General features: G+C 42.2%; 1 protein-coding gene across 2 annotated transcripts in view; it reads left to right on the top strand.

Annotated features, from left to right (window-relative positions):
* Positions 1–23066, top strand: part of cbfa2t2 (CBFA2/RUNX1 partner transcriptional co-repressor 2) — a 25777-nt gene extending 2711 nt beyond the window's left edge. Inside the window, exons 1-11 of one of the 2 annotated variants that reach the window (XM_083939831.1) lie at positions 2181–2232; positions 11490–11648; positions 11799–12040; positions 12135–12224; positions 15568–15752; positions 15846–16099; positions 18160–18245; positions 18555–18747; positions 19794–19862; positions 20048–20238; positions 20862–23066. In XM_083939831.1, the coding sequence (XP_083795957.1) occupies positions 11516–11648; positions 11799–12040; positions 12135–12224; positions 15568–15752; positions 15846–16099; positions 18160–18245; positions 18555–18747; positions 19794–19862; positions 20048–20238; positions 20862–21218 (1800 nt within the window). In that variant the 5' untranslated portion in view covers positions 2181–2232; positions 11490–11515 and the 3' untranslated portion in view covers positions 21219–23066. Of the gene's footprint in view, positions 1–2180; positions 2233–11489; positions 11649–11798; positions 12041–12134; positions 12225–15567; positions 15753–15845; positions 16100–18159; positions 18246–18554; positions 18748–19793; positions 19863–20047; positions 20239–20861 lie in introns of those variants that run through there. The other variant, XM_083939830.1, reaches the window with a different exon arrangement.
* The last annotated feature ends 1402 nt before the right edge of the window (positions 23067–24468 follow it).

Raw genomic sequence — 24468 nt, 5'->3', positions numbered from 1 at the left:
CCTTTGCTGGTCTGAGAGACCTGCTCAGTGACCCAAGACAAGAGCTCTATGTACTGGGCTGGTGTGGTCTGAGAGGGAAGAGTATCAGCACATGCTTAAAAGGCTCTAAAATGACCTCACTTGAAAACCTCGTACAGATCAATTCATGGTCTGAGCTTCTGGATTGAAATTAATTGTCTGCATAGATGCGAGTATAATACATCACATAGAGTTTAAGTGGTACATAAATGGGTATCTGGGAAATAATGATAAGGGGATTTTTTCGTAGCAGCCAGGGAAATTGAAAAGATATTAACCATTTTTTTAAAAACAAAATAAGTCCAAAATAAACACTGTTAGCGAACAATTGCCTAGCAGACACAGATCAACACGAGCCTCCCACTGGTGTTGTTTTTCTGGCTACCAAATGTTAGCCTTTAGCTTTTTTTTAGTTCACCGATATCTGAGAAAAACAGCCATGTCTTTAGCTTGTGAGCTAGTTAAACTTTGTTGACTGGACATTTGTCTAGTTATTGTTGGTAGCACATACTTGAAATGGCTGCCTTCACTTTATGTTTGGGTTGAGTACAGGTTGTTGTTTCTCCATGACATTACACAATTTGTGATATTATATTTTAAATATAATATCACAAATTTTATGTAAGGATGCATTTAAGCTGATTTTTCCAATATTAAACAAAGGAAACACAGATAAACAGAAGTAACATTGGCGTTTTGTCACCCTTTGTGAAAAAGTAACACAACACAATTAATTGAAACTTGCATAACTTTCCTGGAAAGACCAGTGTTATTTTTCCAAGACCCAAATGACAAGACTTGACACTCAAGAGGACATGTAAGAGCAGAGAAATTGCATGTACTTGTGCTAGCTGAGTGGGTGGACAAGAAATGGGTGATGCAGCCTCTCTCCATGAATTGTCTGTGATAGTCATTATTTCCTTATAAACAACAGTTTAATCCTACTTCACTATCAAGAAGAATTTTGTTTAAAATACAGTTTTCTTAAACATATGCATGCTCAGACCCATACAAAATGCATAAACAATAACACTCATCTCTGCCCATACATTCACAAACATACACTCATCCTCCACAGCTATCATTGTTTTGAGCACAGCTGGCCTCTTTGTTTTACTTATCTGTCTCTCTCAGTGGTTTTTGAGCTCTTGTCTTTCATACAGCTTGGCTAAGCTTACGCATAGCACTGTGTATGGACTATGGACCATACTACTGCTCAGCTTTGATTCACTCCACAACCAAAACCTGAGGGTGACAGATAAGTCATCTGTATAGTCAATGCTTCGGGGAAGGATAAAGTCTTACTACAACACAGTGAGTAGAATTGGAGCTTGTTCAATGATATGATTTAATTTCAGTGTGCTTCACAATGTGTTCGACTGATGATGACCATAGAAATACCAACATTGCACACCTTGATATACCTTAAAACATGACAGAAATTATCAAGAAGTATGTGTCAAAAAGTCCAGGGGAAGATCTTGTACATCCATCAAGCGTCATGTTTCCTGTCAAGAAACTCTTGATGTTCTACATACATGTTGATAAGTCTCTCTGAATAAACATCAGTGAAATGACTAAAAGGTAAAAGTAAATTTCTTGAAGTGAACCAAAACATAAAGCCTACTGGGTCATTGCGCCATTGCTCTCAGTGTGGGTCAAGAAAGACCGTGCAAATGTCTTCAGTATAAACCGTGGTGATAACAACATCTGGTTGGATCTGGGCCCAGGCCATTTGGCTGTTGAGGCCTCTGACACCTGCTCTGAAACAGGCCAGTCTTAATACTTGCTTTGTTTCTACATTTCTAGAGCTCGTATTTTTTTTTATGGACTACCGTAACTTACTATTTCAGAGCATGTGTCTGCATATGTACGTCTACTGACATATGTAGCTGAGAAAAACAGTATTTTGTCTGGCTGCAAGTTAAGTGGATTGTCTGGGTTTAAAATGAAAAGGAGCCACCCAGTCTTAATCTTCCAGACACACATGATGATATACATCTTAGCTGTGTATCAGGGGAGCTCTAGAAGTATTTTCTGACATCATATGATTTAGTTTCCCCCTGAGAAAACTAGAAAAGAAAATGACAGCACACCTTCATTTTAATACTGTCCTGCTTGATTGCTTTTTTTTTTCACTTTGCAGTCTTGGGTTTAACGACTCACCAGGCTCATGCGGATTGATGGGCAGGCTAACCAATTAGTTACGGAGAGGTGAGAAGGGTTGTAACCAGATAGGCAGATAATTTACTGGCCCAAGGAGAAGCAGAGCCGATTCGACTGTGTGTGTGTGTGTGTGTGTGTGTGTGTGTGTGTGTGTGTGTGTGTGTGCGTGTGCGTGTGCGTGTGCGTGTGCGTGTGCGTGTGCGTGCGTGCGCGCGTCAGCTTTTCCGGCTCGAGGTCAGGATTGAGAGATTTGAATTGTCTTTGTCATGTCACAGTTGTTATTTGTGTGGGTGTGTGTACACGTGTCTCAGGCTGGCCATTTCATAGGTGTGTGTGTGTGTGTGTGTGTGTGTGTGTGTGTGTGTGTGTGTGTGTGTGTGTGTGTGTGTGTGTGTGTGTGTGTGTGTGTGTGTGTGTGTGTGTGTGTGTGTGTGTGTGTGTGTGTGTGTGTGTGTGTGTGTGTGTGTGTGTGTGTGTGTGTGTGTGTGCGCGTGCGTGCGTGCGTGCGTGCGTGCGTGCGTGTGTGTGTGTGTTGTTACTTCAGGGATAACTGCCCTCCCTCCACTAAGCTGATCACAAACCCAACACCTGGTGAATGAGGCCAATACACACACACACACACACACACGCACACACACACACACACACACATGATGACATACATCCACTTCCAGCTCTATCCCTTGTGGCTCAACTGTGTGTGACGCAGGCATACGTCTGTGTTTAAAGTCTTTGCCACTATGAACAACTCACAACCATTTAACCCGGTGACAGTGGAGCCTGTGACAGAGGCCGAAGGCAGCTACACATGTGCGTGACTCTATAAATACCTATGATTTTGCTATATTTATTCTAAATTTACTCTACACACAGGCCTTATTGGCTGCTTATAATTTTACTGTCTACGAATTGAGAACTGGGAGGTTTTGTTGTTGATTGCTATTAGTTTTCCAATATTTTAAAAAGTTAGATCTCCATGTTTATTTTGATTATTAAGTATCAAAACACAAAATCAAAAGAGAAGAGCAGACAGTCCGTATTTAGAAACTGTCCCTTTAAACAAGCCATCAGGACGACGGCATCTTCTGTGCTGTTACATTCATTCCCCATCTTCAATGTTGAAGCAGAGATGTTGCAGTTTCTCTTGCTGACACATTGATAGGGTTTGAAAAAGTTCAGGACTCTGAAATCACAGCAGCAATGAAATGCGTTAAGATGCATTATATTTGACTGTTCTGTTTTGGGGTGTAAATTTCCCATCCAGTATAATCCCCCTGCGGTCTGATTTCATGTACACGTGGACACTGTCCCTTCTTACTGTCCAGCCTTTGTCAAACCTTCTCTCCCTCCTCTGCCTCTTTTACTGCTCTTTCTTCATTTTTTTGGAAGACTGTGTCTGCCGTCCCCTATTTGGTTTTCTCTCACTGCCACTAAGTACATTTCCATCCTTTTTTTCACTATGTTTGATAATGGATTACAGCAGTGTTATTAGTGACAAAGTCATGCGAGGGAATCTCTCACGATCTCAGGGAAATGTGAAAAGTTCACCTCAGGAACTCATCCGTGCCTCTTCACATTTCTTGCTATCCCCCTTACTATCAACCTTGCCACTTCCCCTTCTCTCCCCTCCCAAACAGAGCGAGGAGCAGAGTGTTGACATTGGATTTTGTCCAAATATGTAGTCTACGGGGCTGGAAGGTGGTAATGAGAGCCAAGAAAAACAGCTTGGCTCGGAGTCTGACAACCAAGCTTGTCTTTCTGATGAAACCAAATGAAAACTGTATTTTGTATCCTTGTTATTCCCCTCCTTCAATCCTTCGTTCTCTATGTGCATCCCTCCTTCTCCACCTCTGCAGAGCCCCTAATTTGCAGAAAAAGTTGGTGCTTGTTTAACAGTCTTGCCTCTATCAGTAAAAGTGCTACTGTGATAATACTGCAACTTTTGTCTTCAGTTGGGATTTATTACAGATATTAATTTGAAAACAATACAAGCATAGATTAATTTTTAGTACATATATTTGTAACCATTATAATGCAAACAAGTATATTGTAAAAAGAATCTTGTGACCTACGTGGAAGCAAGGCAACTGTATCTTGGCAACAGTTGAGGAGGTGTCAGTCCCAAGAGAGTAAAACTATAAATGAAGTTGATTGAAATAAGCAAGGGGGACACATGTCACCTGATTTTTCAGACATTTGACACCATGTACACACAAAAAGCCTCTACAATACTTGAGTCCTTGAAACTGTCGTTTCGCTACAAGGTTATAATGACAACCTGACACTTAAGACACACCATGCACTGTCGAATTATCTGTTATATAAATGGATGTGGTTGTGTTGGTGCATGTGCCCTTGTCATTGCTGTGTGTGTGTGTGTGTGTGTGTGTGTGTGTGTGTGTGTGTGTGTGTGTGTGTGTGTGTGTGTGTGTGTGTGTGTGTGTGTGTGTGTGTGTGTGTGTGTGTGTGTGTGTGTGTGTGTGTGTGTGTGTGTGTGTGTGTGTGTGTGTGTGTGTGTGTGTGTGTGTGTGTGTGTGTGTGTGTGTGTGTGTGCGTGCGCGTGCGCGTGGGTGCGCATGTGTGGAGGTCAGGAGGGAGAGAAGGATAGAAGAACAGATGTGTGCTGTATTGTGATGGTGTGTGTGGACGGATGGGGACCAGGTGCAGCCTTTGTCTCCCTGGCATTTAAGTCCACTCGCTTGTATTCAGATTCGCCTCGTGCCTCCCCACCCCTCCCCGCCACGTCCCCTTCCACTCCTTGGAGGGGAGGCAGTGTGTGTGTGTGTGGGGGGGTGTGGAGGAGGGGTTGCCTTGGCTTAGCAGAGGAGGCTCCAGCAGTCCCTTCTGCACCCCCCTCCTCCTCCTCACAGGTGACTGTTGGAGGTCCCAGCTGGCCAGCTCTTGGCCGATTAGATCCATATGGTATAGGAGGAGGAGGAGAGAAGAGCTCATCAGTTGCATGGGTGCTAAGGGAGCTGTAAGTTTGTCCTTTTTTGTCCTGCTTTAAAACAATACCTCCTTTTTTTATTTATCTTGTTCCACTTTTTCCTCCTCTGTACATCTCACTGTATTTTCTGTTTACTCTGGGAGGTAATAATATTATTCACCCTAGTAGTTCATTTTCAAATCTATTACTGTTGGGCTGCACGCTGTTGTTTTAATGGAGATGTTTCCATTGCTGATAATAAGGGATTCTTTTTTTGCTTAAAATGAAGACTTGACACTCAAGAGGACATGTAAGAGCAGATAAATTGCATGTACTTGTGCTAGCTGAGTGGGTGGACAAGAAATGGGTGGTGCAGCCTCTCTCCATGAACTGTCTGTGATAGTCATTATTTCCTCTCTCTTTTCCTCTGTCTCCTTCTGAGAAAGTGTTGACACAAATGGGTGTATTTTCACAAATAAAAGAAAGAAGTCTCATAATTTGCTTGGCAGGGAGTAGAAACTTTAGACACACTGACACTAGTAAACCATTTAATGTTTGAACAACAGTTTAATCCTACTTCACTAGAAGAATTTTGTTTAAAATACAGTTTTCTTAAACATATGCATGCTCAGATTAACATTAAACACACAAGATACAATGTGTTTATGAATTAGGATTTGTTGTAAAGTGTTTTATTCATGAAACTAGGTTAGTTAGCTGGCTTAGTTTCCCTCATGTCCCCATTTTTGTGCTGAGCTGGGCTAAACATGCTTTATCCTTGTCTTTCCGTCTAACTCTTGGTAAGAAAACATGTAGCCGTATTCCTTCAACAAACTGCCTTACGGTTTTATTCAGTTAGCTGTGTGTGTCTGTGGGTGTTAACATAACTTCTCGGCCCACATAGTTTTAGGCTTGCACATGCTCTCAATTGTCTTTTTGCTCCCTGATAAATTAGTCAGGCCTGTGTTATATCGTCTCTCACCTCATCTTCAATGACAGAACAGAGATAGCAGTATGGCACAATTACACACACCATCCTGCATCACCACACACCATCGCACACATGCCTTGTGAGTTTAAATTTCAAAGTTTAAACATATGCGCTTAATAATACGACAGCGTATTAGGTGTACGGAAAAGAATATGGACCCGGGGGAGGGGGGCATTGTTGAAAAATTACGCAGATTTATGAGATTAAAAACTAGCAAATCTACTACAAAAAAGTCGAAAATGTATTAGATTCTAAGTCATAAAAAAACAACAGTTGTTTTTTATATTCTCCGACCGAAATTTTCCATTTCCACAGTTAAGCAGCTGTGAGGATGGGGCTGTGTCGGAGAGGGATTTATGCTTCCTATTTAATATTTTAACTTGTGACAACACATCGTTAAAGTCCTGAGGTTTGACTGTGGAGAGTTGTGACTGGTTTTGTTCAAAAGTGCCGAATTCTGTGGTAAACATTAAGGTAAAGTCAGTGAAAGAGTACCGTTAGATAAATTAGATAAAATATAGAACGACAACCCATAATACTTTATTGATATACTAAGGGCTGTAATTAACGTTAGATATAAGGCAACAGAAGCTGTATTGTTGCCTTAGTTTATATTAGCTCAGCTATAATCTTCCAAACAACAATAAGCCATGAAATCCAGCATTTCTGAACAAAACCTACTACAAATAACAACAGTCAGACCCATTAGTAGAACTGTAACCAATGTGTTTTGATGAGTTATTTTGTCAAAGTTGGAAGGCCATTTCTACTAATCTTCAGTACGTCATGGTATCACCAGTCGGGTGCCGTTCATTGGTATGGTTTCTATCTGGACACATCCCGACTGGTGCAGTTTTTGGTCTTTTCTTGGTGCTTTTAGAATTCATTTACACACTTCTAAGAATCTACAAGTGATATTTCATATTTGTACATGGACATTTATACGTCTAATTAAAAAAGAAAGTGATTTTGATGAGAGAAAGCGGTGAGAAAGCGGTAAGAAAGCGGAAAGAACGTTGTGCGACGCTCAGAGTGAGTGGCTCAGATGGTGGTTTAAATTAAAAATGGAAATTATGAAGATTTTACGGTGTATTTTGGAGTTGTTAAAGCATGTAATTTATTGTGAAGGACTGAATTATGTTCCTGGATGTGTTGATGACAGAATTATTGGACCAGCAGCTCCCAGTGTTTAGGATGAGGAGACCGGCGTCCGGGTATAGGGCAAAGGGTAGCACATGACTAACATTAATTCACCGATGTCAGCGTTCTTTTGAACGTCTACTGTAAACACAAAAATAAATTGGGCCGTTAAAACAATATATGGTTTCAAAAGTAAGAAGTTAGACTTAAGTTTAACACCATTAAATAAATGTGAACCATTACACGAGCATTCATATTTGTAGATTAAACAGAAGGTTTGATAGAATTTAAAAACTGTCCGACTGGTGACAATCTGTTAGATAGTGCTGTTTTAAGAAACTCAAGCAATCTAACGTCAATAAATTAATTGAACATAACCATAAAGACACACCACCATAATAGAAAATGTAATGCTTAGGTGACATTTACCCACACAGGTAAAATAATATTAGGACGTGGTGGCTAACTTTGACAAAATAACTCATCACAAAACATCGGTTACAGTTCTCCTAACAGGTCTAACTATTAGTGTTTGTAGTAGGTTTCGTTCAGAAATGCCAGATTACATGGCTTATTTTTGTTTGGAAGATTATAGCTAAGATAAAATAGGCTAAGGCAACAATACAGCTTCTGTGACCTTATATCTAACATTAATTACAGCTCCTAGTATATCAATAAAGTATTATGGGTTGTCGTTCTGTATTTTATCCATATAATAATGATAATAATGGTACTCTGTCACTGACGTTACCTGAATGTTTACTGTAGCTATGGCAACAACAACAGGCTAGCGTTTCAACAACAATAAGCCATAAAGACAGAATTCAGCACTTTTGAACAAAACCATTCACAACTCCCAACAGTCAAACCTCAGGACCTTAACGATGTGTTGTCACAAGTTACAATATCAAATAAGAAGCATAAATCCCTTTCCAACACAGTACCGTCCTCACAGCTGCTTTACTGTGTAAATGGGACTTTCGGTCGAAAAAAAACAGTGATTTTCAATTTAATACATTTTCGACTTTTTTCTAGTAGATTTGCTAGTTTTTAATCTCGTAATTATATACAAATTTATTTACTCGTAGATTTACCACTTTAATCTCATAAATCCGCAACATTTTTCCCAAAATTGTACCCCCCTCCCCCGGGTCCGTATTTTTTTCTTCCATACTTGGCCCTAATAAGCGTCATATAATAAACCCAAACACTGAACACTGACTCAAAATAGGTTATCCGTCCCCACTTTATGTAAAGAAGTAAATTAATACTCTCGGCACTTTATTTGTCTTGCCATTTACAATTTCATTATTTAATGGATTGCCCTCAGTCACAGTAGTGGTTCAATGCAACAACCCTGTTCTTTTTCTCTCGCTCTCTGTCTCTTCTGAGCCTCATTCTAAATCATCACCTGCAGAGGCAATTAAAGCCAATTGAATGCTTTAATGCAGACGAGCTGAACAAACAAGCAACACCTGGCTAGCAACGACAGCACAGATGCACACTACTATCAGTGCAATACCAACGGGTGCAGAAAGCAAATAAGCTGCAGTAACTAACAAGATTATTAAACTTTCTACGTTTATTATCGGTTTAAGAAGAGGTGAGAGAAGACAATGAAAATAACAGCAGCAACTGACGGTGAGCAGAAGTGTTTTTTTTAAAGAGTAGATGAAGCCTTCTGGTTGACAGTCTGCTCAGTGTTATCCCTCTCAAAGTGTTGTATATGCATCATGGTATTTCCATGCCATCCTGTTGATGTGTAGTGAGGGGCTTTGTGTACCTTTGTTCCATCAGAGCAAAGATGACAGGTGGCATTTACACCATACAAACACCCCACATCGTCCTCTAAGCTAATATTCACCTGAGTTAACATTAGACCTCTTTGTACACTATGTGTGTGTGTTTTGTGGCTGCTCTAACAGCTGCCTCCCCTGACAGTTCTGCGACGATTGGACTCAGGTGCTTGCAACCCAGATGAAGTCATCCAGCAATATATGCTGTCTAATTGACAAGCAGAGGCAATTCTCTATGGGTTGTCAGCACTACATGCACACACACCTGATGTCTCTTGTTTTGGCAATTACCTCTGGCCTGGCTAATGACACACCATGCCACATCTTAAGATTGCATGAACACGTCTGTACCTAATTTCTCAGTTCTATACTGAAATGTAGTTGACACAATAAGACATATGGTTGTATCTTTTGTATTTCATGGCATCATGTGCCAAGAAGCTTTACAAGGATGACAGTCAATTTGGACACAAAACTACCATTTGCTGCCAGTGGAGAACTGTTGATAATGTGTCAACATGTCAACTTGTGAATACAAGTCAGAGTGTGGTCTATACCTACTCTGTAAAGTGTCCTGAGATAACTTTGGTTATGATTTGGCACTATAAATAAAATCAAATTGAGTTGAGTTGAAATTGAAATCCCCATGCAACACTGTATAGCACAAGTTGTATACCTAAATTCTAGCACTTGTGTGTTCTAGTTAGTTGTTTACATGGTAACAGTCTTGACACAAAGTGCAGATGCCCCGTTGATTCTGTTATTGAGATGTCAGTCTAATTTCCTGGCCATACGGATGGGGTGTGCAGAGCTTTGGAACCAGAGTGAATGTGTGCTGCAGGCTTCTTGCGGTGCACTGGCAGACTGTGTATGTGTGTGGTGAGTATGATAGTCCAAATGTCTGCATTGATCCCTCCTTCCTGCCCCCTATGTTGGTGAACAGGTGGAGCGATGGCAGGCAAGCCACAGGGCTGAGAAAGAATGAGAGGGAAAGAGGCAGGGAAAGACAGGACTGCAAAACAGAAGGAAGAACAGTCAAAGCTGTGTAATGAGTTGCAGACATAGCAGATGAGATGCAGGACAGATTGAGAAAGTGTGCAGATTGACTCTAGGAAAGGCAGGTGGGGCTGAAAAATGTATTGACAAAGTTAATTTTATGTGCGGGAGCTTATGTAGTCACTCGTACTTTTGAGATATAAAGATCTCATATTGTGAAAGTATCAAAAAGCTCAATCCACAAAGAAGTGTACACAACCCATATTCAGAAACTGTGCCTTTAAACGAACCACCAGAACTATCCTATGGTTGTGATGTCCACACTATACTATTCAGATATAAGAAAAATAATGTGTATAAGCACTTAAATATGTTCTAGTAAAAACCCCAAATCCTGAAAATGAGCACAATATGGGACCTTTTACTTTTCTCTGAATTATTAATGCACAGATTTCTGTATGTTTTTACTTATTTTGTTTTTATTAATTCAATGAGTGTAACTCACAAGTTACCTACTGACAGCTTAAACCTTCCAACTTAAGCCTTTATAAACTGGGACCCTGTGGCTCAAGGCCATGCAGAGTTCATAGCTGTGAAAAAGATATAAAGGGCACCATTGAAGCCAAAGCCATGAAACCACATTTAAAAAGCTGCTCTCTGCTGACCCATGACCTGTGGGACCATGCTTGTCTATTAATCGTCCATTCTTGAAGCAGTTAGAAAAGTCTGATCCACTCTAAATGGAGACGGGACCCGGCCTTCATGGATCTCCAGGACACAAAGACAGCTTCTGATACCACATCTCCCCACCGCCACACCCCCATTTCACTTTCTTCGTACCCCTTATCTGGTGGTCTCATTCAGCAGCAATAGCATATTGAGAAGTGGCGTTTAACATTCAAAAGCTCTGCCGATCTTGTTAGTAAAGCGTGAAATAACCCCGCCCCGATCTCTCTCTTTCTCTTTTTTATTCCCCCCCCCCCATTTTCTGAGGAGCTCAATGAGGGGGTATTCTTCTCACACACAAAAGGCTTCTTCAGCATTTCTTCTGTTATTGATCTGAATAGTTGGGAGTGAGGGGCTAAACTTTAGACATCTGGCTCTTTGATGGGAGGGAGGCAGGGTGGTTGATACCCTGGCAGTATATGTTGTGTGATGTGAAGTGGGTTGGGGGGTGTTGGCATTTTAGTTTTCTTTTGTTACAACTTTGAGCTGGTAGGAAAAGCAAAAGTGGTCCTTTTTATTTGTTCATTTATTTGTCATGTGGACGCTTAAGCAAGTTAAATTCCTTCATCTATTTTTGTGGTTTTCCATGAAAAGGTTATCTCTTTCAACTTATTTTGTACATTTGCATGTGTGCTGTTTATTAGTATGGACAATGTGACCATGTTTTAAAAGCATTCTGGTTGTTGACCCACAGCTGACCTCTCTCTCTCTCCCATTTGTCTCTTTGCAGACAGTAGAGAGAAGAAGAGCCCTGCCATGCCCGGTTCTCCTGTGGATGCTAAGACTCATTCCAGATCAGCCCCCAGCAGTAGCGCCAGCTCCACTATGCCACCCCTGCCTTCTGTCAACCCCAGCGGCCCTCGCCCGGCCTCCTTTTCCACCACAGCATGTAAGTGTGATTTTTTCATTCTTTCTGTCATTTCCACCTCAAAGTTTGCATATTCACGAACTAAAGTTGCAGCTTGTGTTTTTCACAACCAGTATCCTTAGTCTCACTTTATTATTATCTCCCCTATCCATCTCACATTTTCTTCCCCAGTGACCAACGGGAATCATCATTCCCCACCAACCCTGAATGCAGTGCCATCCCCACCGCAACGTTACAGCAATGGACCCTCCTCTTCCTCTTCCTCATCGCTGGCTAACCAGCAGCTGCCAGCCACGTGTGGGGCTCGCCAGCTGAGCAAGCTGAAACGTTTCCTGACCACACTGCAGCAGTTTGGCAACGACATCTCTCCTGAGATTGGAGACAGCGTCCGAAGCCTGGTTCTGGCCCTTGTGGTAAGTTCTTGTGTAAAAGATCTTATTTGGCATTTCATGTTCTATTTATGACTTATTGACTGGTTTCTTGAACTTCACTTTCCCTGTCTCCTAGAATTCGACAGTTACCATTGAGGAGTTCCATTCGCGGCTTCAGGAGGCCACCAACTTCCCCTTGCGCCCCTTTGTTATTCCTTTCCTCAAGGTAAACACATCGTCAACCTCCCCTCCATCTTCCCATGTTTACTTTGCATTCTTCCATTGAACTAAGGGCCCGTCCACACGAGGACACGTTTTCCTGTAGCCACACGTGTTTAGTATCAGTTATCAGCAGCGGGGGCTCACAGCAGCCCCCGCTGCTCGTTGAGGAGTAACTACAGAGTGATTCGTGCATCAAAGTCCAAAACACCACAAAAGTCTCCAATCACACGAGAAAGAGTCAACAGATTTCTCTACAGGATGGATGAGGATTTGGGAAGTCTCCAGATTTGGCGACAAACTCTCCGGTGTTTAAATGATGATTCTACACACAGCAGCACTCACTCTCTTCTTCACCGTTGTTGGTGTATTTCTGTGGCAGTTACAGCGCCACATCCAGTCCTGGCATGTGTATTACAGCGTTTTTAGCCAGTTTCACTTGTTTTGTGTGGACGCAGATATTTCTTGAGCCAAGTCTGTGTGGACGGAAAACTTTTTAAGAACAATGGAGAAAAAAAGGTAGTTTTCGATCGTGTGGACGTACCTTAATTGCTTTTTTTGCAGCAGCAGCAGCAGCAGTACACTCTATGGTTAGCCTGTGGTCTGTCAGAATAATCCAGCCCTGCTTAAAGTATCACCCTCACTTCTCTCGGCTCAGGTTGTCAACCAAGGCCTTATTATTAATAGCTGAATAACAAGCGATAAAGAGAAGGTCTTTCACATCAACATAACCCTCTCTGTATGATTTGAATAATGGGCAATCACATCAGAGCTTGTGAGTCATGATGGAAAAGTAATAGACTCGTTACATTTTATTACTGTTTCCAGGACACAATGCAGTCTATAAATAGGCATCATGAAGGTTGTCCTAATTGAATTAACAGCTTTTCTGCAGTTCAAAGTAAATATCAAGATTTGTGTGTTGACTTGACAAGCAACAGATGCGTCTATGTGTTAAACAGCCGCTCGAGCCCCTTTGTAACAAGGGGAGTCTGCAAGAGTATACTTTTTAGTCGCTCCCCTCGGTAAAGCAGCCCATAAATCTTCAGTCAGTTGTATCGCTGTAACTTCAAGCAGTTGAAATCGGCTCTTTTTCCACACTTACCTCTTACTCACCTTTGGAGCCCCTCCATCTGTCTGCCTGAGAGTGCTGAGACAAGGAACCTCTGTTCCCCTCCTTCTACTAATTTATTACGAGGGGGTGGGGTTCCCACAACTTAATTCCAACTCCTTGAGACTAGTCTGTCTAGAGAGAGAGACAGATGGGACAAAGTCAGGGGTTGAGGAAGTGGAAAAGAGGGAGAGGTGGGTGAGGAGGAGAGAGGGAAAAGTGGGAACTCGGAAGTGTGAAACATGCCTGTAAAGTGTCCCCTTCTCTTTTTATGGGCTTCCGTGTGCCATATGGAGCCGCTGTCCCGTTGAAAGAGCATTCAGCTGCCAAGGCGCCGCCAATCTAGCATCCGCCCCGCTGTACCCCGGGGCCCCGGGGAAAGAAAGGAGGCAGAGGAGCATGGGAGAGGGGCAAAAGAGAGCACAGGGGTGTTGCAAAGAATAGACTATAAAGCACATGTATCAACATCTTTGTGAAGAAGGTACACCAATAGGGGGAGATACTGTAGCTAGTGGAGACAGAGCAGAAACGATTATAAGGGAAGGGGTCCCTAGGTTTACAAGATCTGCTAGATAATGACTGAAAGCGCTACATGATAGGAGGAGGTCAAAGTCACAAAATGAGAACGGTATGCTTATTTAGTTGGTTGCTCAAGAAGAGGGAGAATGAGGCAGTGAGGAAGCGGCGTAATTGCAAACACACCAGAGTCTGTTCCTCGTTAGGGAAATGCAGGGAATAAAAGTGAGATGGAAAGATATGAGACGGTCACAGATAGATATATTAAAAAAGTACGGTAAGGAATGAGGGAGAAATGGAGTCTGTGTACAATTGGTTATGAAATGTTTCTAAGTTTATAAACGTCTGTATCCTCGTTGCATATCTATCCTGTGACTTAGTGTGTTTAGTTACTGACTTCAGCAGCTTAGAAAACTCAGTCATTATGATTTGAGACAGGGAAGCCACAGCCACCATGGAGGCACCCACTGAACAACACCCAGACCCAAATTGAGACTTACAGCTAGACCTCAAGGAGTCAGTGCCCCCCTTTAAAAAAAAAAACCTTTACTCCCACTTAGGCGTCCTCCCCAGGAGTCACATGTACACTGTGTCTCTTTTAGCGCTGTTTCAGTGTCCTGGTGGTCTGTGTTCGCTTGTTTCAAATCTCCCCTCCACTTCTTTAATGACAAGCTTACTGGTGCTTCCATTTTTGTTCTGTTGGCCTCTAGGTGCATTTCCACTATGGTCGACTACCCGGAATGAGACGGGTCTATCTCGCAAAACCCCCTCTAATTTGCATGTGAGTCGCTCAGGAGGCCATTTGACCAAAAGTCAAACTGCCACTCAAACCCTGAGAGAGGCCTAATTGCTAATTGGAGTAGTACAGACGCCTCAACAACACTGTTAAGTAGAGTAGACACTTTTACACAGTGGTGTAGAAGAACGCAGCGCAGAAAATTATCTGTGCACAGATTCTGGATTGAATTTCCGACCTGTGGTTCTTTGCTGCATGATCCCTCTCTTTCTCTCTCCCATTTACACACACACACACACACACACACACACACACACACACACACACACACACACACACACACACACACACACACACACACACACACACACACACACACACACACACACACACACACACACACACACACACACACACACACACAGTATTGCAGCGGGATGACAGCCTGTCTGTCCACACACACTTTTACAGCGCCTCAAATCTTTAAGGTGGAGTGTTTTCTTTCATGTTGCTTGTACATAAGTTCACTTGAATCATATGGTCCACCTTAAATTTAAACTACAACATCTTGTGTATTTCTCACATAACGGTGTGCCGGTGTATCACTGATCAGCTGATCACCGGCGATCGAAACAATCAAAACCCATTAAGAGTGATACGTCACCTCCAGAGTCTCCTTAATCCCTCTCTGGCCTTTTTTTGTAATTAAAACACAGCGAGTGAGCAGCAATTTGAGAGGGCTGGCCCTGAACTCTCAGAGCGGCCACTTTTTTGGGCTAGTAGAAACACGCCTTATGTGCCTCTGAATGAGTATGTGAGATATTACTGACATGTGACTGAATATGTGAGTGGCGGATGGCTGACATTTAATCTGGCATAACAATGCTATGTCAAAAATAGGAAGATTTCTTAATTTTCCCCTTCCCAGTCTTTAGACTCTTCTAGAGATTGGGATGAAACCTCACCAGTGTCTTTCTTTCTTTCCAGGCAAACCTTCCCCTTCTGCAGAGGGAGCTACTCCACTGTGCAAGGGCAGCCAAGCAGACCCCAGCCCAGTACCTTTCCCAGCATGAGCATCTCCTGCTGAGCACCACTATGGCCTCCTCTCCAGACTCATCTGAGCTGCTGATGGAGCCTCCGGAGGTTGTTACCAAGAGACCCAGCCCGAACAGGTCAGATAAACGTATACCTTTGTGGAAGTAAACATATACAGCCTTTATTCTTCTGTTCATTTTTTAACCGCCCACTGCCCCTCTCATCTGCAGAGCTAAAGAGAATGGTTTCCACGAACGTCCGCCCGCAGCCATGGAGCCAGCCGCCAAACGAATTTGCACCATCAGCCCCGCTCCCAGACACAGCCCAGCCCACCCGCTGCCCCTCAGCGCCCAGATTCACCTGACCCCTCCGCCCTTGCAGCACTATGCCCTGGACGACATCGCAGCACCACACATTCTACACCGCGAACACAGCCAACGCATGTTGGAAATCCGCGAGCTCAAAGACAGGCCCAGACTCCCTGGTACTTGATGCTTATTAAGTTGTTCTTTGGGCCAGGTTTCTTACAGTCTTTGTTATGATGTAAAGTTAATGACTGCTGACATTTTATTTATTCCGAAAGTGAAGTTAAATTTCAGTCACGGCTGCTGGTAGTGGAAAACTTCATTAAAACATACCGCATCAGACATTATTTATCAATTTTTCCCTCCTTATTTTGTGGCAGTAAAAAAATGATAGTTATACATTACCTTACATCCTTGTGGACGTTAAACCATTTATCAAATCATCATACATTTGAATTATTCAAGAAATAACAATCCTGCAAAGCACTCTAATCCCCCAAAAACCTTTCCTGTAATCTGGTTCTTCACAGCAGCCTGAATGCTGATTCCGAAAACAGACACACACTATATATTCAGTGACCGATAACGGGTGGTCTGTGTGTTTGTGTAGCCAGCCCCCATATATATATCTCTGGAGTCCACGTGTGTATAAACAGAGCCATACTGTCCTGGCAGGGAGGGTTGAATCTACTCTGGTGTATATCTACCCTCCATTTGGGGCTTGTCAGCAAGCAGTGGAAACAGCAGTAGCTCACAGACACAGGCGCACACGTAAAGAAACGCACCTTGATATGTTCATGGTAGAGGTGCTGTGTTTACGAGGCCTTAGTCCCTTGTCTGACAGCCTCCCGCCCGCCTGCCGCCACTTAACTCATAGACACATACATGCACACATAGGCATAAACACATCAGTCCACACACTCGTGGCTTTGAACTGATGAACACTGATGAGAACCAGGAGTTGAGAAGAGGTTGAGGGGAAGGCTAGTGAGTGAGTGTGTGTGTGTGTGCGCGCCTTCGTGTCAGTGCATGAGGGAATCATTATTCTTTTCAGCAGGCTTAGTGTGCATGTGGCCTCTTGTTGGCTGTTTGTTACTCAATTTTAATAGATTGTGGTTTGCTATGTCTTTGTAGTCAGCGTGTGTCTCTGTGTATGGGCATGTATCAAGACCTTTTTTGTGCTTGAGCACAAGTTTGTATGTGCAAACTATTATTACTGTTAAACTTACAATTAGGTGTGTGTGTGTGTGTGTGTGTGTGTGTGTGTGTGTGTGTGTGTGTGTGTGTGTGTGTGTGTGTGTGTGTGTGTGTGTGTGTGTGTGTGTGTGTGTGTGTGTGTGTGTGTGTGTGTGTGTGTGTGTGTGTGTGTGTGTGTGTGTGTGTGTGTGTGTGTGTGTGTGTGTGTGTGTGTGTGTGTGTGTGTGTGTGTGTGTGTGTGTGTGTGTGTGTGTGTGTGTGTGTGAGATGGTCCACAGTGAGTGTCAGACCGGCTGGTTGTGTTTAGCAGTGGAGCCACTCCACTCAGCCTGAGTGTCTCCCTGCTGGAATGCTGTGAGCTCCAGGAGGGGAGGTGCTATGGGAGTGTGTGTGTGGTTGACAGCTGACTTCCAGATGTGTGCAGGCTCTCTGTGCTGGAAGTCTGTTTTGCATCACAGGCTTCTCCTTTTCTCTTTTCCCCCACCTTCCTCACCTTTTCCCCCACAATCCCAGAGTCCATGACGCATCTTTTGTTTGTTTTTTTGGCTCTATCCTATGTACGCATCTGACCAGGCTTGGGCTGGTCCGATCCCAGTCCAAGCCTGGTCAGATGAGAGGTGAAACGTCTTCCTAGAAAAACAACCAGTCCAGTTGCTTTTGACTGAAATTGCTTTGAGGATAATGATGACCTCAACGAATGAGAACATTCACAGGCTTTTTTTTGCTCCCCTTTTACTTCACCTCATTTCTGTCAATCTTTATCCTGAATGTAAGACAGGGCTGCCTGTGAGTCATGTCTCTTCTGATATGTAAGGAAAATATTTAAACCCAGTATATGACCATTACAAAATATCTTGTGGTGAAATAATGAAGCTACTGTAGCTCAAAATTGAAAGTAAAGTTTTCTTCTCGTCCTTACAGAGCACAGATTTGACACCGACATAAACACACCTTTCACTTACTGTCACTTGTGGCTTCTCTAACGTTAAAAAGAATGATAATCACATTGGCCTGTGGTCTGTTTTGTGTGTGTTTTAATCAGGCACTAACGGTGGCTACCGCGAGGAGCCGGTGGACCACAGACTGACAGACAGAGAGTGGGCTGATGAATGGAGGCATCTGGACCATGTAAGTCTGCAGACAAGCACCGCTACTGTTAATAGCTTGTGATACTGAAAGAATGTAAAAGTATTTTGTTTTACTGGGGTCCCACACTAAAGAGTCTTTAACTTCTCACAGCATGAAAGCAATAATACATCTATTGCTTATACACTTCATGCATTGAAACAAGGACTTTATGTTTTACTGCTAATTGAAACAATAACCCCCAAACATACTGGCCTCAAATTATATTACATTTAGGGAGTAATGATATGATTTGCATATACTTACTCCATAAATAGCTAAAAGCAAGCCATGTCCTTCTTCAACCTCTAGGTGTTGAACTGCATTGTGGACATGGTGGAAAAGACACGGAGGTCAGTGAGCGTGCTCAGACGATGCCAGGAGTCAGATCGCGAGGAGCTCAACTACTGGAGACGGCGTTCGAGCGAGCAGGAGGACCCACGCAAAGGAGGCCCAGGCTCCGCTCCCTTCTCTAAGACACACAGCCCCCACTCTGCAGAGTCAGGTGGGTACTGCTGTTTTTAATGACTGTCTGTATTCTGAGGAAACCAATAATTGATTAATTAAAAAAAAAGGTCTGTTACAAAACCTGAACTTAAAATGCTAAATGTATCCTTAATGATAAGATATAATGTTTTGAACATCCTGAGGTGTACTCGCATGATACAGAGAGGTCTAAACACTAACCAGGAGAGCCTTTCTTCTATTTCATGCTCTTTATGCCGTCTAGTGGTCACTAATAGATTAGCAGCTATATCACAGTGTCGGTGAGTCCTTCCACAGTTAGTCCCACAGTCTGCTGTGTACTGGCACGGTTCTTTCTGATTGCCAGCCTTGCCTTCCCCCTGCTGGTCCATAGTCACAGACAGGTGCCAGGACTGGCCTCAGCCATATCGGCCACAGAAGGGCCGTCCTGCCGTCCTGCAGGCTCAGAGACCCAGAGCTGGCTGACTCGCCTGTGCACCATCTGGCCCCCCAGCCGGGAAGCCTGCCTGGGCTCTGGCTGAAGAAGACTGTAGTGGGGTCGGAAATGGCGACAGGGAGGGTGTATGCAGGCTTGGTTGAAGAGAGAGGATATAAATGAAGGAAGAGAGAGAAAGCAATGGTGAGACGGAGGATAAAAGGGATGGGAAAATGAGCCAGGTGGCAGCGTTGGTGAGGCAGAGCCCAGTAGCGACACAGAAATGAATTGAGATGCGGAGAGTGAGAGAGATATTCGAGGGAACTGACAGAATGTTGACACAGCTTGTTGGTCCGCAATTCCCTCCAAGCCAAACACATTCCTTTCTAAAGCTGTCAGCTCTCGGATCAGTCTAAGACTCTGATAAACAACAATTACGTTGGTTGTGTGGCCTAGATATGCCGACTTGTTTGCATCACGGACAAAATAAAAGACAGGATGACAAAGATAATGTGGCCTCCCTTGTAAGCACCTGTTACCTTGATTGAGCTTTCAGTCACAAAGTCGGCTGTTATTTCAACAATTTAATCATCATATTATCTTTATAAGCCTTGACAGATGCTAATCCCTCTGTCTTTGCTTTCTCGCAGACTCCCAGCGCGACTTTGCTCCACGGCCAGGCTCAGCATACGTTACAGATGAGATCTGGAGGAAAGCTGGTAAGAACACTATCAGATATGCCATTTAAATGATTAGTGTGTTATTGAAAAAAATGCTAAGGTATTTAGTTAAATACAAATGTATTCAAAATGCATTTTATTATTATTATTAAGTTTATTATGTTTTTTACTGATTCAACTGTGCAGAGTTTGAACTTTAAACACTTGCCTCCCCTGATATATAGAAGAAGCGGTAAATGAGGTGAAGCGACAGGCAATGGATGAAGTTCAGAAGGCAGTAGCCGAGGCAGAGCAGAAGGCTTTTGAAATGATTGCCTCTGAAAGGGCTAAGATGGAAAAGACTCTGGTCGATGCGAAGAAGAAGGCTCAAGAGGATGCTATCATGGTCATCAATGAACAGGAGGATTCCAGTGAGGTGAGCAGAGCTATGAACTCCTGCATTAAAAAGTGTGATTTTGAATACAAGCACAATGGATTAATTTATTTTACATTCTTCTTATAATTAGACTTTAGACTTTATTTTCCCCAAGGGGAAATTGTTTTCTACTACACAGTACAATTTATGGGCAGCACGCTGACAGATAACAGACATATGGACAAAAACAACAGGATAAACATGTAGACAGTTATATTTTGGCTGATCTCTTACATACATTTTTTCAACTGCAGCTCCACAGCATCTTTCAGCTGATTGTGTTGGTTTTCTGGCACGCAACTTCAAGTTTTTTTTCTAAAACTCCACTGTTCCCCATTTGTCCAACACCGCACGGCAGAAAGTGCAGCATTTAACAGCGAAGGAGTTAGCTATTCCCCTCAGGGGTTGGTGGAGAGCAAAACAGGGCTTAAAGAGAAATGATATTGGATTTGGTGGACAGGAACACAACTCAAAGTAAATTACATTTCTCAATTTCATAATAATATGTCAATGTTAAGTTCACAGCATTTATTTTCAAAAAAGACGACCTATATAAAGACACAAATCAGAATGTGAGACACAATCCTATGAAAACTAACAGCCAACTCTCCTTTCTTCCTCAGTGTTGCTGGAATTGTGGCCGCAAAGCCAGCGAGACGTGCAGCGGCTGCAACGCCGCTCGTTACTGCGGCTCCTTCTGCCAGCACAAAGACTGGGAGAGGCATCACCTCATCTGCAGCCCAGGACTTCAGGCTCAACCCAAACCAGTTTCTGCCATCACTGCAAGCAGGGCAGCTGCCGCGGTCACAGCGGCAGCAGCGGCAGCAGCAGCCGGAGTGTCTCCTGTCGGTCTGTCCGAGGTCAAGGCCCCCGACAGTGTTCCATTAGTCTTCAGTCCTGGTGGAGAGAAGGCTTCAGTCGCCTCTCGCTCCTCCACCCCTTCAACCCCTGCCTCGGCCCCTGAGACCAACGGGCACTAGGAGGTGAAGGACATCAGTGGTGAACGTGTTACCTCTTCTCTTTCTTACTGGGGAAGAATTGAATCAGCAGCAAAAAGGAACTATTTGTGGGTTGAGGTAGGATAAAAGATTTCATACTCTGACAGAGACTCTGAGTGATATGTCAACTGGGACTTTGGCTTTGGCAATGAATAGACAGACTCATCTCAGATGCATCTATTGGATGAACAGATCTCCCTAACAGATGGAAACATGTCTGTCTTCGTCGAAATCCCCAAAATCTTGGATATGCGAGGGGCGGGAAGAAAACTGCCAATTAATCTCAGTTTATCTCTGGCTGTGGGGAGGGAATTGTGAAAGAGATGCGAAAGAGAAAAAACAGAGGAGATGAAAAAAACAGTGAGAAATAATGATGCCTGCCCCTCGTGTATAGACTTAAGAAAGCAAGGTGGTGGTGGAAAATGTAAACAGTGTAATAGTACCAGCCATAAAGCATCTGTCTTTGTCCTCAGTGGTGGATTAAGGTGGTCATGGGCCCCTAGGTTACCTTCATCATGCTTTATCAGAAAAAAAAACATACTAGAACAGAAGAGGAGTCCGCAACCTTGAAAAATCCTGTCAATTTAGTAATTTTCTTTAGTAGATCTTGGTCCCGCTGTTCTTTCAGTCATTGTGCTTGTCTTTATCGTGCTCAGCTACCACATTTCTTTTCTGACATTTTGCCACTGTACTGTCTAGTAACAGTGAGAGACTTATCATTTGACAACAAAACTGACCATATGAACCCAGCCACATGATGGCAGCTGACTGGGTAAATGTGTCCCATATCTAGGGTGACTTCATTTTTTAAAATTTCTCTAAGGGCCCCAATAGGAGGCAAGTTTTTTTTTTAACACAGTGTTAAAGGGTTCGCACATCGGGGCCCCTAGGCTACAGCCTAGGCCAGTCTGTGCAGTAATCCGCCTCTGTTCATCCTGTAGGAAAAATCTGACAGTAGACCACATAAGAGCCATGTCTGCAGCTCCTGTATACATAAATCTTAGATTTCCAACTTCTTATCAGGTTTTCATTTGTGTGAATGAATGTGTCAAATGGTTGTGACGTCAGTGAATATTGTACAGCATATGATAAACCTTTGTCAAAGCAATATTTAAGTGAAGTGTTCAGGTATCTCAAGCCGTTTCTGCATCACCAAAGTTTTCAGTCACCGAAGAGAAAGTCGTTGTCATTGCCTGTAAATGTCCCTGTGAACAAGAGATAATTATACACTAACCCTGCATCATATAATGAGCTTAACTATAAACTCTGCCCACTATTTTTTCATTTCTAATCATCAGCTATCTTCAAAGAACAGAGAGGTGATGGTAATCGGATCAAGTAACACTTTATTCTGGTTGCAGTTTCATTTTGGCACTTGTTTGCGTCACCAGTTGTGTATGGAGGGGGTCGGATGTTGCTCCAAATCTTCCACCATTGCAATATTTGCATGAAGGGTTTATAATACAGCTTTTCAAGTACCGTTTTGAACGAAAGGTTTGACTTGGAATTTATTAAAAATGGAGAAAAATCCCACTGGTGCTTACATTGCCGTGGTGCAGGTTTAGAGCAGCTACTCTGTCCAACAGAGAATCTCAGGAGCTAAACTGTATTTGTATGTACTGATTATTCTGTTCTTTTTTTTTCTTCTTTGATTCATTGTACTCTGCTGTTACAAATGAGACATTGTTCTTGTTTTTTTGTTTGTTGTAAGATGGCTTTGTAAAGAATATTATGAGAGAATGCCTTTATTTTGTGAGCCACGTTTTCTTTCGTTCTTTAAACACGTTCTTTTGTTATGTGGCATAACTTCATATGAAAAAAGATATCTTGACATGAAGTATGAAATAAAGGAATAGAATGACTTCAATTTTGCTTTGTGTCTTATCTGATTACCTCAAGTTGATAAAATAAAGCTCAACTATGCAACATTAACTCACAGTGTTAGGAGTTAAGTATGAAATAAAATATCTGTTCATGAATATAGAATGACATATCTTCATCTTTGACATAGACTTAATGTTTTATATACTTCCACAGCTAGTAGATCTCAGAACTAACTGTACTAGATAAATATTAATCATCTGTTATATATAGCCAGTGTCATCTGAAACTCCAAAACATTGATATAAAAGGCTACATAAACAATTATGAACTAAATATAATTTATTATACAGAATACCTAGTAAGTATAGTCTTAAAGGTTATTTAGTATGCATATAATGTATTGTAATATAAAGAGCACTATTGCTTTAGATGTGTGTTCCTTTTAAAAAAGGCACTCAATATTTCCGATATTTTGTTTTGTTGAATTTAGGTGCAAAGTAGAAAAAATAACACATTAATAATAAATAATAATAATAATGAGAATCAAGCATTATAACGGAGTGAATAACAGAGCTTCAGATCACCTTTTAGAAAAATACACATCACCCGATTTCTTAGAATAAATCAAACTATAGACAGGAATTGCTTTTTAATTAATTTGTTATTCTGCACAAATAGCAAGGTTCTTCTCAAAAGACACACAAGTCACTAAGTTTGGCTTCCTGTTTGTTGCCTTAATGTTGTGAATCATTCAGTGAGTACTAATAAAATATGCAAGATGCATCTTAAAATTCAGGTATGAAATAATGAGGAGGCTCAAAATTCGGAAATGGAAATTATGTTATGTATAATGTATTCCACCTCTGAAAGTAATTAATATTCAAGTCAGTTAATACATAAGGAAAGAAAGAAAGTGTTGAAAGAAACTGCACAGGTTACAACAGTTAATAATAAAAGAGGCCAGCAGGAAAATATATAATATGAAATGCAACCACAAGGTGGCAGTATAACATATATTTTAAGAAGTGAATTGTCATTGCTTTGCAGCTGCCTGAAAGTTAAAAGATCCTTAACGTTGTTGAAAAAGCAGTTGATGTTGTTACTCAATCACACTTACTCCTCTATGAAAAAAAAGATTCAACAGAAATATTCAAAAGCATAACTTTTTAGTCTGAAGAGCTTTTTGTCTCAAAAGATGGTGAATATCAGGAGCAGCACCACTCTGTGAAAACATACTCCATTACAGGTAAAAATCTTAACTATTAAGGTTTAGGGTAAAGTATTAAAATGCTAACCTGACTTTCGCACGATTAATTTGGTTACACCTTGCTTCCGCCTTGACTCCACCTAGCTCCACTCAACCATCGTGGATCGCTCCATCGGAAAGTGATTTCAGGTGGTCGAGCCA

This window comes from Echiichthys vipera, assembly GCF_963691815.1.
Source record: "Echiichthys vipera genome assembly, chromosome: X".
In the NCBI taxonomy this organism is placed as follows: domain Eukaryota; kingdom Metazoa; phylum Chordata; class Actinopteri; order Perciformes; family Trachinidae; genus Echiichthys; species Echiichthys vipera.
This window is presented reverse-complemented; position numbering and strand designations above follow the sequence as displayed.